The sequence below is a fragment of the Acomys russatus genome, chromosome 4 (assembly GCF_903995435.1).
Source record: "Acomys russatus chromosome 4, mAcoRus1.1, whole genome shotgun sequence".
NCBI lineage: Eukaryota > Metazoa > Chordata > Mammalia > Rodentia > Muridae > Acomys > Acomys russatus.
In genome coordinates, this window is record NC_067140.1 from 28853625 (window position 1) to 28869494 (window position 15870).

At 43.0% G+C, this 15870-nt stretch overlaps 1 protein-coding gene across 1 annotated transcript in view; it reads left to right on the top strand.

Annotated features, from left to right (window-relative positions):
• The window catches only part of Fnbp4 (formin binding protein 4), a 30903-nt gene extending 16106 nt beyond the window's left edge, over positions 1 to 14797 (top strand). The window contains exons 11-17 of the mRNA XM_051144068.1: positions 731 to 864; positions 1841 to 2025; positions 10779 to 11103; positions 11199 to 11362; positions 12258 to 12610; positions 13553 to 13710; positions 14208 to 14797. Of these exons, the coding sequence (XP_051000025.1) occupies positions 731 to 864; positions 1841 to 2025; positions 10779 to 11103; positions 11199 to 11362; positions 12258 to 12610; positions 13553 to 13710; positions 14208 to 14298 (1410 nt within the window). The 3' untranslated portion in view covers positions 14299 to 14797. The remainder of the gene's footprint in view (positions 1 to 730; positions 865 to 1840; positions 2026 to 10778; positions 11104 to 11198; positions 11363 to 12257; positions 12611 to 13552; positions 13711 to 14207) is intronic.
• The last annotated feature ends 1073 nt before the right edge of the window (positions 14798 to 15870 follow it).

Below are 15870 nucleotides of genomic sequence, written 5' to 3' on the forward strand. Positions count from 1 at the left end.
TTGTCCTGATACGTATGGCAAACACTCTAATCACCAAGCTATCGCCATAACTCATAAATGGTGTTTGAATGGCATTCTGTGGTAGAAATGCGTTTTGTGGCTGGGCAGTGTTGGTGCACGCCTTCCATCCCAGCACTTGGGAGGCAGAGGCAGGTGGATCTCTTAATTTTGAGGAAGCCAGAGCTATAAAGATAAACCGTGCCTCAAACAAATGAGCCCTCTAAAAAGGAGTGTATTTTATGGCCTGGGAAAATGTTGCAGACGGTAAGAATGCTAATGCAAAAGCTAGCGGACCTTCGCTTGAGTCTCCGAACTCGTGAGGTGGCAGGAGCAGCCGTCGTACACGCACACAAAAGACACACACCTCAACTATAGTAAGAAGTAATTTTATTATGGAAAACTTGATACTGGGTCTCTCTGCAGTCCTACTGTCTTCAGACTCACAGAGAGTCTCCTGTTGGGACTGAAGACTTTTACCACCACTCCAGCTTTAAATAATTTTTTAAAAAATGTGTTTTGCAATTTTAACTCTGATTTCCTTTTTAACTAACTGTAAGCCCCAGACAGTAACACTTTATCAAAACAAATACCACCTTAACAGACATACTTTTTAATTAAGGTGAGATTTCTTCACATCCTGCTCTGCTCTTTTATTTGAGCAGAGACACAGTCTTGGAATCCCTTTTACCTCTGTTTGCTGACATAAGTCTTAATTCTTTGTTGATTCTAGACTCGAATTGCAGACTGGCGAGAAGGGGCTCTTAATGGAAATTACCTAAAACGAAAACTGCAGGATGCCGCAGAACAGCTAAAACAGTATGAAATAAACGCCACTCCTAAAGGCTGGTCCTGCCACTGGGACAGGTACGCACTCTTCTCCCCTTCTCACCTTTCACCTTTGACATCTCAGACATGATTTGTGATCACCACCACCTGACGCCATGACAGCCTGTCTGGAGACTGAGAGCAGCTGCAGTTAGCGGTGCTGGCAGGCAAAGCACTGCAAGCAGAGGCTGGCCAGCCACACATTTGGAAAAACAAAGCAGTGTTTAAAAGTGTTCCATGTAACGGATTTTTTCCCAAGATTGGACAAAGCCGGTTTTTACTCTCCAGAGTGTTGCACGGAGTAGGGCGGGCTTGGGGGTTAAGCGCATGCGAGAGCTCTGTGCGCTTTACAGGACCTCTGGAAGCAACTACTCCTGATTAACCTCGGTGAAGTTCAGGAAAACTTCGTGACTGAAGATGTGAATGAAGAACAGGATTACTATCCTCTGCCAGCAGGTCAGATGAAAACATTTCTTTTTATATTTGGCTTTTCTTGATTTTTTTTTTTTTCGTTATTTGAAATCTTTGCTCTTTTATTTTTCAGCTCCCAGATCCTCTCCCTCTCTTTAGCTTTCACTGTGTTTGATATCAAGAATTTGAAATGAATTCCACGGTCCAAGAGGGGAAGAGTCACCTTTCACTTCGATGTTCTCTTCTTTGGAAGGGAAATTAGTGTTCTAGGCAATCGAGTCCCTTCATTAATAAAACCTGGAACCCGGTTATGCATTGGCAAAAACAAAAAGAACAAAAGAAAAGAAATGATTTCTAAGTCATCCGTTGGAGAGGGCTAAGGGCTGTATTCACAGAGCTGCTGGCAGTGCAAATAGCTTTGAATCATCCTGGGTTCTTCATCCTCAATTGTCAAAGCTCTTTGTTGCCTTTGTGAATAGCAGTCCACAAGAAGAGGTTCGTCCCTGTGAGAGCAGACTGCTTGCTGTCCTGGGACAGGACCAAATGGAAGTGTCTCTGTAGGAGAACAGATTTTAAAACATGTGTTTTCTTTCTTGTAATTTAGGGATCATAGACGATATTTCTATGTAAACGAACAGTCGGGCGAGTCTCAGTGGGAATTCCCAGATGGTGAGGAGGAGGAAGAAGGCCAAGCACAGGAAGCTAGAAATGAGGGTCTTCCTAAGCCGACCGCGAAAGACAAAACCTGCACTGATGCAAACGCTACAGAACCCTCTGAGAATTCCACAGGTAAGACAGTTGATTCTAGCTGAGCAACAATTGTAGAGAAAAAGAATATCAATCTTTACTATAGGACAACTTTAGGAGTAGCATGTGCTAGTTGAAGTCCTACTTAAACTGAGAGATGCGCATGTCACACTGAAAGGAGTTAAGTCAGTGACTAGTGAGAAATCCAGGTAATGTACATCGGGAGTCCACATCAAAATACAGAGAACAAAGCACAGAGCCGGGCGTGGTGGCGCACGCCTGTAATCCCAGCACTCGGGAGGCAGAGGCAGGTGGATGGATGTGAGTTTGAGGCCAGCCTGGTCTACAAAATGAGTCCAGGACAGCCAAGGCTACACAGAGAAACCCTGTCTCAAAAAACCAAAAAAGCTGGGTGGTGGCGGCGCACATCTTTAATCCCAACACTTGGGAGCCAGAGGCAGGTGGATCTCTGTGGGTTCTGGGCCAGCCTGGTCTACAAAGGAAGTCCAGGACAGTCAGGGCTGTTACACAGAGAAACCTGTCTCAAAAACAAAAACAAATCTGCATTAAGTTTAAAAATAAAAGATAACCATACTGTTACGTCACAGAGAAAGCTTTAGATACACAAAAATAGGAATGGCATGCAGAGAAGAACTAGGTAGTTGAATTATCAGGACATTTCTTTTTCTTTCCTTTTTTTTAAATTAAACTTTATTTTATGTGCATGGTGTCAGATCCCCTGGAACTGGAATTACAGACAGTTATGAGCTGCCCTGTGGGTGCTGGGAATTGAACCTGGGTCCTTTGGAAGAGCGGACCTTGCTCTTAACCACCGAGCCATCTCTCCAGCCCTGTTCTTCGTTTTACACAACTTGGTTTATTGGCGTTTTGGCTTCCTTTCTGAATCTCACTAGTCTTCCATGTATTCCTGAAACAAATCAAAATGATAGGAAGAAAGCCTATAAAAGTACAATTTCTTGTATCTGTCAGTGATATTTTTAGATAACATGATCAGAAATGGATAAACCGTCCCATTTAAGATGCTCCTACAGGAATTGTAGTATTTTGTGGGTTTTTGTTTTTTCCTGTCTGTACATGCACGACCAGAGACCAGAGACCAGAGACCAAGCAGCCTTACATTTCATTCCTCTGTGGCCATACACGTCATTTTCTGAAATACTCACTGAGACCTGGGGCTCCATATGAGGTTTAAATTCCCTGACCATCTACTCCCAGTGACCCACCTTCTCTGCTGAGATCCCAAGCAGGCACCCCCACACATGCCTCTCCGTGCTTTTTTTTTTTCATTTAGTTGGTTTTGTTTTGTTTTTGTTTTTTGTTTTTCTTTTCTTTTTTGGGGGGGTGGTGTTCTGAGACAGGGTCTCTCTGTGTAGCCCTGACTGTCCTGGACTCGCTTTGTAGACCCGGCTGGCCTCGAATTCACAGTGATCCTCCTGCCTCTGCCTCCCAAGTGCTGGGATTAAAGGCGTGCGCCACCATGCCCAGCTGGTTTTTAAAGACAGCCTTGGCTGTTCTGTACTGTGCCTCCCCGAGTGCTGGGATCACTAGCATGTGCCATAGTGCTGGGTTCTCTCCCCATTTAAAAAATTTTTTTAGATTTTTTTTTTTATTTTATGTATGAGTATTCTATCTGTATGTACATCTGTACACCAGAAGAGGGCAGCAGATCTCATTATAGATGGTTGTGAGCCACCATGTGGTTCCTGGGAATTGAACTCAAGACCTCTGGAAGAGCAGACAGTGTTCTTAACCTCTGAGCCATCTCTTTAACCCTCTCCCCACTTTTTAAGCGTTTCCTCTGTGTGTACTCCTGGCTGTCCTGGATTCCCTTTGAAGACCAGGCTTTCCTTGAACTCACAGAGATCAGCCTGCCTCCCAAGTGCTGAGATTACAGGCGTGAGCTACCTCGTCCAGCTCCTCTCCTCCTTTAGTTTTTTTGTTTGTTTGTTTTGTTTTGTTTTGTTTTTTGAGATTGGGTTTCTCTGTGTTATCTTGACTGTCCGGGACTCGCTTTATAGACGAAGCTGGCCTAGAAATCACAGTGATCCGCCTGCCTCTGCCTCCCGAATGCTGGGATTACAGGCATTTTTCCACCACGCCTAGCTCCTCTCCCCACTTTTAAGATAGGGTCTCCCTGTGTAGTCCTCAATGGTCTAGTACTTGCTATGTAGACCAGGCTACCTCAAACAGAGAGCCTTTCAAGTGCTGGGCAGGCTGCAGCGGCACTTTTTTGCTTTTAAGCATGGTTTTAAAGCATTGTTTTAAAGCATGGTTGCTAAAAACCGACTTCAGGGTGTCAAACTTGCCTAATACATGTCTTTGCACTTTGTGTCTCCCTGGTGCCTGGCCGCTCAAAGCCACACAGATTCCTCAGAACCTACAAATGATTGTGAGCTGCCATGTAGGTTCTAGGACTCATGTCCAGGAAGGAATGAGTATCCAGGAAGACTATCCAGGGCTCTTAGCCATCTCTCCAGGGTGACCTCCCGCCATCTAAATACATGAATGGGCTTTCATAGCTCTATCCTGAAATTTAATTAGCTGTTCAGAAGAGTCACATAGTTGGACAATTTATTTTATTTTATATTTTAATTTATTTTGGTTTTTTGAGACACGGTCTCTCTGTAGCCTTTGCTGTCCTGGACTCACATTGTAGACCAGGCTGGCCTCAAACTCACAGTGATCTGGCTGCCTTTGCCTCTGGGGTGCTGAGCTTAAAGGCGTGTGCCACCACACCCACCAGTTGGATAATTTTTTTTGCCAAGGCTTACGGTTTTTCTCCTTTTTTTGTTTTTCTCCTTCCTCTCTCTCTTCCTTATTTCCGTGTTTTTCTTTTTTTTTTTTTTTTTTTTTGGTGGTACTGGGAATTAAATCTAGGATTTGCACATATTCCTACTATTACTTAGCTGTGTTCCCAGATTGTTTTTGACAAGATACCACTCTGTAAACCAGGTTTTGGCCTTAAACATGTGGGTCTCCAATTATAGGCTCGTGCTACCAGGAGACTTGTGGCAAAGCCCCATCTCAGAAAAAAGAAAGAAGGAAAAAGACTGTTAGTGTTTGTTATAGTGTCATTTAGAGGCAAGAAGTCTGTGTGTGTACACACATATACATGTGTGTGTGTGTGTGTGTGTGTGTGTGTATTGCAATGAAATGACTACGGTAATGCCATCCTGTTACAGTGTTATTTTGTGTCTGCCTGGCCACTTCTCAGCCTTCCATACCGAACAGCCACATTCACTTGGCAAACTTCTGGGCCTGTTTGTGACTATGGCCATGGTTCAGACATACTGTGCAGTGTCTGGAAGATGCCCTCAGCCTTGCAAAGAAAGTAGATGTTAACTTACTAGGCTGCTGTTTTAAATCCCTCACTAATGTAGCCTCCAGCACTGATGTTATTATGGCTTTGTCTTTTAAAAATGCTGTACCCCTCTTCTTCAGCACCAAGACACTTTGCAGAGGTGCAAGCCTTTAATCCCACACTCAGGGTGGCAGAGGCAGTCGGATCTTTGTGAGTTCAAGGCTGGCTAGGTCTACAACAAAGTGAGTCTAAGACAGCCAGGGCTACACAGAAAAACCCTGTCTGGAAAAATAAAAAAGAAAAAGAGAAAAGGACTCAGAATTTTCAGTTGGTTTAATCGACATAGTTGACTGCCTTTTCCTTCCTGATGACCTTCTTACATAGATCATTTCATTAGCATTCAAGAGACTGAGGCAGGAAGAGTGGAGATTTGAAGATGGCCTGGTGTACCCCCTTCCCCACACAGCACCATTTCCAGTGCCCTTGCTCCTGTCAAAAAATTTGGAATCATGTCCCAAATGATTTTGTCAATATTGTTTAATAGCAGGCTAGAGAGATGGTTCAGAAGATAAGAGCACAGGCTGCTCTTCCAAAGGTCCTGAGTTCAATTCTCTGTAACCATACGGTGGCTCATGACCATCTATAATGAGATCTGCTGTTCTATTCTGGTGTGCAGGTGTACATGCAGGCAAAAACACTTTACATAATCAGTAGATAAATGTTAAAAACAAGAACAACACACAAAAAAAGAACAACACATTGCTGAGTAGCCTAGATAATGTCAGACTGACTAAAATTAAAAGCCAAAGACTATAGTGACAATTAGAGTATAGCAAGAGGAAGGAGTGTGCTCTGTACCACATCTCTGAAGTCTACTTTTGGTAGCAGTGAGTGACAGACAAATACTTCTAATAACAGATTAGGGCTTGTTTTTTGTGTGTTTAATTGATAATGAACTGAGGCTTGATTTTGGTTCTACGTAGAAGGTTTCATTCCTGACTACTCCCCTGTCTCGGTGTTTTGAGACAGACCCTAGGCTGTTCTCAAACCCCCCGTACAGACAAGAGAAGTATGACTTCTTTTCCTCCTGCCCGCCACCTTTAAGGTGTCGAGAAAATAGGCATACACCGCCACTGTGACTGTGTCACCTCATTTTTATACATCCCTAACTGAATACTGTACAATTAACAGTGTTGTGGGTTTTAAAAAGCACTTTAATGTCAAGCATTAAGTTGTTTTATCCTATTGGTGACAAACACAGTTGGTGCTGTATGAGAAAAGGTAAACCTTGAGCCGTTCTTACAGCAAAAGTTGAAACTGTAGAAAAAACTGACTTTTACATTCCTGATGAACTTAGTCTAGATCAAATCCAAATCTTATATCAGCAGGAGATTTAATATGTACATGTTTTTGTTGATACAGTAGTGATAAAAAATTGCCCTTTTTGTTGTTTTGGTTTTTTGACACGGTTTCTCTGTGTAGCCGTGGCTGTCCTAGACTCACTATGTAGACCAGGCTGGCCTCCAACTCACAGTTTTGCCTGCCTCTGCCTCCTGAGTGCTGGGATTAAAGACACGTGCCAAGACACCTGGCCCTAAAACCCATCTTTTATAAAAAGAAAAATGGGGGTGTTATCAAAATGGCTCTTTGGGTAAAAGTGCTTGCTGCCAAACCCGATGACCTGAATTCAGCCCACAGGACCCACATGCTGGAAGGAGAGAACTGACTTTTTCAATTATAATAAATACACATACATACATAAATTTTTTTTAAAATAAAAATTAGTCTGGAGGTATTAGCACAGTAAGAGTGTATGCTTAGCATTGTGAGGCTTTCAGGTTTAGTCTCTAGCACCACTCCCCAAAAGACAACAGAAACAAAAGGTAATAAGCCATAAGGAGTCAAGTAACTTTTTATTATAAAAAAATTTTAGGAGTAGTTATTTATACAGTATTCTGCCTGCATTTATGCCTAAACACCAGAAGAAGGCACCAGATCTCATGAGCCACCATGTGGTTGTTGGGAATTGAACTCAGGACCTCTGGAAGAGCAGCCAGTGCTCTTAACCTCTGAGCCATCTCTCTAGCCCAAGAGTCAAGTTTTAAGGTTGATTTTATTTATTTTTAGTCCTTCCTCATTGTTTCAGTGTATAGTAAGCATTCTCCCTGAAGGTAAGATGATACTCTTTCATGTTGAGTAAAGTGTGACTACCTACCTAGGGGAAACAATCCCAGCACTTGGGAGGCAGAGGCAGGCGGATCTCTGTAAGTTCAAGGCCAGCCTGGTCTACAAAGCTGTCTAGGACAGCCAAGGCTACACAGAGAAACCCTGTCTCAAAAAAACCAAAAAATATTCAAATTTTTAGTACATAACAAAAGCTGTTGATAATTACTTTATTGGATTTCAGAACTAAATGGCTGTGTGACTATGAGAAATGATAGCTGGATCAGCTTTATAAAGAAGCAGAAGCGCGATTGCTATCGACAGCTATGACGCTTAAACTGGGTTTCTGTTTAGAGGTTTTGATTTTAACTCTATGTGTATGTGCCTGTGGAGGCCAGAAGGCCGCCTTGGATCCCTTAAACCATAGGCTTATGAGCTTCTGAGGACCACCTGATGTGGGTGCTGGCGTATGAACCCTGGTCCCCAGGATAGAATAGTAAGCCATCTTAGCTACTGAGCCATCTGCCCAGACCCATTGCTTTTGAGATAGGGTCTCACTGTGTATTTCAGGCTAGCTTAGACGCTGCTTCCCAGGTGTTAGAATTACTGGCTTGTGCCACATGCCAGCTAAAGTAGCTTTAACTTTTCTGTGCTTAAGATAAAAAAAAGAATTATTGCTGGGCAGTGGTGCTACACCCCTTTAATCCCAGCACTCCCAAGTTCCAGGACAGCCTAGTCTACATTTAGTTCTAGGATAGCCAGGGCTACAAAGAGAAACCCTATTTAGAAGAAGCAAAAAACAAACCAAAAAGAATTATCAGCCGGGCATGGTGGTGCACACCTTCAATCCCAGCACGTGGGAGGCAGAGGCAGGTGGATCGCTGTGAGTTCAAGGCCAGTGTTTGAGCACAATTTTATGTTTGAGCGCCTGGGATTCAAGTATTTGAATATTTACTTGTTGCTTAAATTTATCCAAGCTGTGGGGTGTGTGTGTATGTGTGTGTGTGGTATGGTACTGTGTATGTTTGGTTTGCCTTGTGTTTGTTTTTGTTTTTGTGTTTTCAGAAGCAGGATCTCTACGTTCTTAATACTCTGTACAGTATCTTACCTGTTTGCTCCATCAAGGCTGACACAGTCCATTCGCCCTATAGTAATGTCGTAGAAGAAGAAAGTTTAACTCTTTTTTTGTTTTGTTTTGTTTTTTGAGACAGTTTCTCTATGTAGCCTTTGCTGTCCTGGACTGGACTTGCTTTGTAGACCAGGCTGGCCTCGAACTCACAGCAACTCTTGCCTCTGCCTCCCAAGTGCTGGGATTAAAGGCATGTGCCACCAATGCCTGGCTGAAAGTTTAATTCTTAATTTAATAATCTTTAGTGTATATTACTTTATTTTATTGTCTTGGTATTCTGATGAAATCTTGATACACTATTTTATAAGATTTCTAGCCATATACATACTCTTTTTATAATCCGATTAGACTTTTCTGAAGTATTTTTGTCTAAAATTTGATATATAATTTATGTCACTTGATGCCAATATAAGAAAAAAAATGAGTCATTTAAGTTCTTTTTTTTTTTTTTTTTTTCCCAAGACAGGGTTTCTCTGTGTAGCCTTGGCCATACTGAACTCCCTTTGTAGACCAGGCTGTCCTGTAACTCACAGAGATCCACCTGCCTCTGCCTTCCTGAGTGCTGAGATTACAGGTGTGTACCTCTGTGCCCTACTGTGAATGTCTTAATACTCTGTGCAATATATTACCTGTCTGCTCCATTTGCAAAGCCACTCTGAGAGCCCAGTACTGTTGGCTGTTTGGATTTACTTCATCACGTCTCAAGTGTGGCCTTTTCCCTGACCTAGAGCCTTGCATGATGGAGCCTTCATTTAATCCAGTTCTGAAAATAAATTTTGAAAGGTGGTTGCACCTGGATATTTACTCTATAGAAGTGAGATTTTCTGTTTCTAAAGGTCTTAAACCCCTACTTCACCAAGAATTCTTAGTTACGTAGGAAGTGCTAGGCTAGGAGTCAGAGCTGACTGCCTAGCTCTGCCTGGCCCCAATAGCTTTATTAGCCCAAGGTCAGTCAGTGCCTGCCTGGGTTTCATTACCTCTAAAATGAGGAAATTGAACTAGATGATTTCTCACATTTCTTCTACTCCTAAATTCTATGATTTTTAGGGAGAAAATCCCCTCAACATTCCTGGGATATATATCTAATATCCCATATATTGTGAGACACCCCTATTGACGATAAAGAGGGATGGGGAAGGCTACAAGTAAGTATATCCTCCATTTTCTCTAATCTTTAAAAAGCTCTGCCCAACAGTGACACTGCAGTGTTCAGTGGTAGTGTTGGTGACATTTCAGAACATTTAACATAGCCTTTCAGTTAGAATTTAACTCAAGCTAAAGCAACAACAGTTTTAAATCCTTTGCATCTCTGAATACTTTTTGTCCTAAATTTCCCTTACTCATCACAGAAATAAAAATCACCTTCCCTTTGCAAAGGTAATATACAGATATTTAAAAAAAGAAAAGAAAAAGAAAAGCGGAACGAGAGTCCACAGTCACTAGCATCTTTCAAATGAACTTTTAAAACAAGTTATATCCAGGTTAATCAAAATAAGTAGAGTTGTTATTGTTGTTGTTTTGACTGGGTTTTCACTGCAATCCCTACTTACCTAGCTCACTGAAAAGTAATAATAATATGGAATCAGTATTACAGATATATGATTCTCTTCATTTTTTAAACAATAAAAGACCCCCCAGAGAATTGCTGCCTTCTCATATGTTGAAATAAATGTTTGAAAAAGAAAGTCTATGGGCTGAACCTGTTAAGAACACATACTGCTTTGGCAGAGGATCTGAGTTTTGTTCTCACCCACTTTGGAAAGCTCACACCTACCTGTAACTCCAGCCCCAGGGGAATCCATGACTTAATGCCCTCTTTTGTTCTTAAAGGGCTCCTGTACACACAGGCCCATACCTAAACACACACACACACACACACACACACACACACACACACACACACACACACACACACACACACACACAGACGATCAATTTCCAAATTATAGAAGTAATTTCTAAGTTGAACTGCTTAGTGTTTCAGTGACATCAGCGGCTAGCTATGAGTCAAATTTTGATTATGGGAGAGCTAGCTAGTTCCTGCTGTTTGAAACTACTGTGCACATTTGTCCTAGGTTGGTGCTGATGTCTAGTCTACTGGTCAAGTGAACATTAGCATGAGTATTGGCTAGGAAGGCTTTGGCCTAACTTGGCTCCCCTGACTGCTGTCTTGTTTTCCAGGTTCTCTTTGTAAAGAAGCATTGTCTGGTCAAGGTTCTTCATCGCTCATGCCACTGACTCCATTCTGGACCCTCCTCCAGTCAAACGTGCCTGTGCTTCAACCTCCGTTACCTCTGGAAATGCCACCACCCCCGCCGCCACCCCCAGAGTCTCCCCCCCCTCCACCTCCACCTCCGCCTCCCCCTCCTCCTTTAGAAGATGGTGAGATTCAGGAGGTAGAAATGGAGGATGAGGGAAGCGAGGAGCCCCCTGCCCCAGGAACAGAGGAGGATGCTCCTTTGAAACCTTCAACACAGACCACAGTTGTAAGCTGCCAGGTAATGCTGTCCTGCACACCCAGGGGATAACGGGAGCTGAAGCATGATTGACACACTTTACTTTAGAAGAACGTATTTTGTAGGGCCTGTAATTGCTGAATAGGATGTTTGTGTTTCAGAATTCTGTTGATTCTACCGCCTCTAGTCCTCCATCCACTAAAGCAGTGAAGAGAAAGGCTGCGGAAATACTTAGCACCGCAGTGGTTCAGCGACCAGCGACTATTGGTAGTTCTCCAGTTCTCTACAGCCAGGCAGCCGCAGCCGCAGGTGAGCCGCACAGTGAAGGTGGCGTTTTCTTAATATCTCACTTGTTTCCAGCATTAGATGCTGTAAGTTGAAAAGGTTAGACTTTTAATTGAAAATACTATGTATAAGCTGGGCACATCTTTAATCCCAGCACTTGGGAGGCAGAAGCAGGTGGATCTCTGTGAGTTACAGGCCGGCTTGGTCTACAGAGCGAGTTCCAGGACAATCAGAGCTATTACACAGAGAAACCCTGTTTCAGAAAACCAAAAAGAAAAAGACAATGCTGTTTATATTTATTTCTCTTACTAAAAACTACCCTTATTGTTATCTTAAGAAAAACCAAGCTGGCATGGTGTGCACGCCTTTAATCCCAGCCTTTAATCTGCAGAGCCAGGCAGATCCCTATGAGTTCCAGGCCAGCCTGGACTACAAAGTGAGTCTGGGATAGCCAAGGCCACACAGAGAAACTCTGTCTCGAAAAACCAAAAAAGAAAGAAAAAGCAAACAAAAGATAGGGTGTCATTGTGTGGGTCTAGCTGGCCTAGTGCTCATTTTGTGGGTCCTCCTCCAGGTGCTGGTGTGGAGGTGTGCTTCTGTGCCTTTGCATGTTCCAGGACAGGCAGGACTACACAAAATACCTATTCGCCCCCCCCCCCTTGGTTGTTCTGGAACTCTCTATAGACCAGACTGACTTTGAACTCAGAGACCGGCCTGCCTCTGCCTCCCAAGTGCTGGCATGAAAGGTGTGTGCCACCATGCCCAGGTACAAAATTTAATATTTTGCTCTAGGCAAATATGGCTTAATTTTAAAGGAGAAAGTATATTGAAATCATTTTGTGATTTAACTCCTAGTTTCCTTTTCCTTCTGTCTTGTTACAGTGTCCTTTTTATAATAACATACTATGTTTCCTGTTAGGTCACCAAGCAATGGGGACTGCACCCCAGGCTGTCGGGATGGCACACCAAGCAGTATCAGTTAGCCATGCAGCAGCAGGAATGGGTCATCAGGCCAGAGGGATGAGTCTGCAGTCAAATTACCTTGGACTAGCAGCAGCACCTGCAATTATGAGTTATGCTGAATGTTCTGTCCCAATTGGAGTCACTACTCCATCACTGCAGCCAGCTCAGGCTCGAGGGACTCTGTCAGCGCCTGCTGTTGTAGAACCTCCACCACCTCCACCGCCTCCACCCACACCTACACCACCCCCGCCACCACCAGCTCCCAAAGTGCCACCACCGGAGAAGATGAGAAAAGGAAAGAAAGATAAGGTGAGTCTTCACTTTTTTTTTTTTTTTTTTTAATTAGATGCCAGGTGCGGTCGTGCACACCTGTAATCCCAGCACATGGGGAGGCAGAGGCAGGCGGATCTCTGTGAGTTTGAGGCCAGCCTGGTCTACAAAGTGAGTTCCAAGACAGCCAAGGCTACACAGAGAAGCCCACCTTGCCTGGCTCCTACAGCAAGTGTTCTTAACCATTAAGCCATCTCTCTTATCCCCTATTATGAATTTTTATCCATGTATTAGTACATAATATATTTTGATCATATTCATATGTACCAACTTTTGTCTTCCTGCACCCACTGATCCCCATTCTCCTCCCAAGTTGTCAACATTCTTTTGTTTGCTGCCACCCCCATGCGTGTCCATGCCAGCATACTTTCTACTTTTATGTCTTCTTTGTTTATAACCCCCTGGCTGTCCTGGAGCCCACTCTGTCCACTGGGTGAGCTTCCAGTTCAGAGATCCGTGTGCTTCTTCCTCTTCAGGACTCTGGTTAAAGGCATGCACCGTTATGCCCACTATTATTACTAGTATTACTATAATGACCCACTGAGTTTTAGTTTATAGGGACATGAGCACTTTACCAGCATTTGCACCACCAAAAATTATGTCTCTTTCTCCTCCTTCAACTATTAACTGTATAAATGCTCAGGTTGCTGTGAGTTCAGGAGAGCAACAGCCATGTCATGCCAGAAGCCAGTGTTCCTTACTACCTGCACACCACTGACTGTCCTTCCTGCCATGTCCGTGCTCTGGTGCTCTGTCCAATACAGTAACACAGTTACTCCTTCCTGCCAGGTCTGTGCTCTGTCCAATACAGTAACACAGTTACTCACTCCTTGGTCTCAGGGCAAGACCTTGGTCCCCAGTGTAAAGGGTCCATTGCCTTGTTCATGTATTGCATTCCTCTAATCTATGACTTTGTTTTAGGCAAAGAAAAGTAAAACCAAAATGCCATCTTTGGTAAAGAAATGGCAGAGTATCCAGCGGGAGTTAGATGAAGAAGATAATTCCAGTTCCAGTGAAGAGGACCGGGAATCAACTGCACAGAAGCGAATTGAGGAGTGGAAACAGCAGCAGCTGGTCAGGTAAAGGAAGTACTGTCACAGAGCTGGGTGGTCAGGTAAAGGAAGTGACATCACAGAGCTGGGTGGTCAGGTAAAGGAAGTGACATCACAGAGCTGGGTGGTCAGGTAAAGGAAGTACTGTCACAGAGCTGGGTGGTCAGGTAAAGGAAGTGACATCACAGAGCTGGGTGGTCAGGTAAAGGAAGTGACATCACAGGGCTGGGGGGTCAGGTAAAGGAAGTGCCGTCACAGAGCTAGGGTGGTTGTCTCAGAATGTTACTTTCTTCGAGTTACATCTTTCATGGAGAGTGAATGCACAGCTGAGAAACTTGAGACATTTTCCTAGATGGATGTTCAGTTAGAATTTTGGTTTCTAAAAAAAGTTTAGTTCTCGTTCTCTCTCTCTCTCTCTCTCTCTCTCTCTCTCTCTCTCTCTCTCTCTCTCTCTCTCTCTCTCTCTCTCTCTCTCTCTTTCCTCTTTCCCCCGTGAGGTAATAACATGCATGTTGTTTTCACAGTGGCATGGCAGAAAGAAACGCTAACTTTGAGGCCCTTCCTGAGGATTGGCGAGCAAGACTGAAGAGAAGGAAAATGGCTCCCAACACATAGTCTTAAGTTAATTTTTTTGTTTTGTTTTGTTTTGTTTTATGTTCAGAGTCTTAACCAGTTCTAAACTGTTGTCAGATGAACTGTAAATGTTAAAAGAAAGAACGTATACATTTCCTGGGCAAGAACACATGCATACAAACTTGTCCGTTTATGACGTGTAGTTTTTATGTTTGCTGAGGATGAGGTGATTGGAATTGCTTTCACCTGGCTGTCTTTCTTCTCACACTGGCAAACTTAGCATGTTAGATATGAGTCAGACGTGTGGGTCATGGGACATGATACCTGTACAGGACTTGCTGGCAAAGTGAAGGGCTTTCCTGCCTAGTAGAGGCTTGTTTAGATCCTAGTGTGGCACTCTCCCTACCTTCTACTCCAGAACAAGTGCAATTAAGAAGGCAGCTCTCTCTATCTATCCTACCTTGCTTGACCATCAGGATCTCTTTCTGACCTCAAGACTGCTGCCCCTGACGTGTTGAGATCTGTGCTAGAAATACTAGAACACTCGCTTGCCGCCAGGTGGCAGGAGCAGCAGCAGCAGCAGCAGGTGTTGAGATCCTGGATTTTGAGAATCCCACCCCACCCCCACCCAGGATGTGGCAGCAAGTAAAATAAGCCACTGTGTGTACTGTCTTCATTGTCTTCCCCACAGAAACTCACCTTCCTTCTGTGTGTGGATATAGTCTCCATAAGATTCCAGTATTTAAGAAGCAGTTCACTGTTGTGTACTTTCTGTTGTGTCACAATCAGGAAAGGTCACTTTAAACTGAAGAAAAAAGCAAATTGTCTTAAAGCTGTTTGTATTTCTACAGTTTCTGACATTGTAAGTTTGTATATATGCACTAATAAAGCTCTTTTTATACTTCTGGTCGGTTATCCTTTTGCTCTTCTAAGCATGTTACCCCAGTTACATAACCAGGACTTAGTGTGTGTCCTTTGCTTTTTAATTGCTGTAATCAGACAAGGGACAGAGCATACACTGATATTTGAACATCAGGAAAAAGTGGTATCTTGGGGGTATAGGGAAACAGTTTTTAAAAACAGGCCTCTCTAGACAAGATGGTACCATGAGAATTCAGTTTCTGAAGCTTGTCTCCTGTTAATAATAAAAGCTGATATTTGATCTACCTGAGTCCTGGAAACAATGTAATATAATTAACATTTTGGGGGAAAAGGTGCTTACGGCTTTTTTAAAATAAGTAATGCAAAACTGATTATGGAAAGTAAGTAGATACTTAAGATTATAATCACAATATTTAACCAAAGATTATAGTTTGGATTTTATTCTAGTATATTCCTATGCAGTTAAATTTTTTTACTTGTATTATTACAGTGTCTTAGATTTTATTTATCATGCGCTAATGTTGAGATGCCCGTTTTGTACATAAAATTGTTTTGTAATTTGCATAGAGTAAATTTCTACAAATAAAGATGATCAACTGGCTATTAAAGCTTTTGTCGTAACAGTTTTCCAGGTGTGTAGGAGTTGCTGGAAAGCACCAGCCTCCTTAGTGCCCTACACGGTTGGGCACATAAGTAATCTGATTGACCAGGATTTGGGGGGGTTTGAATGAT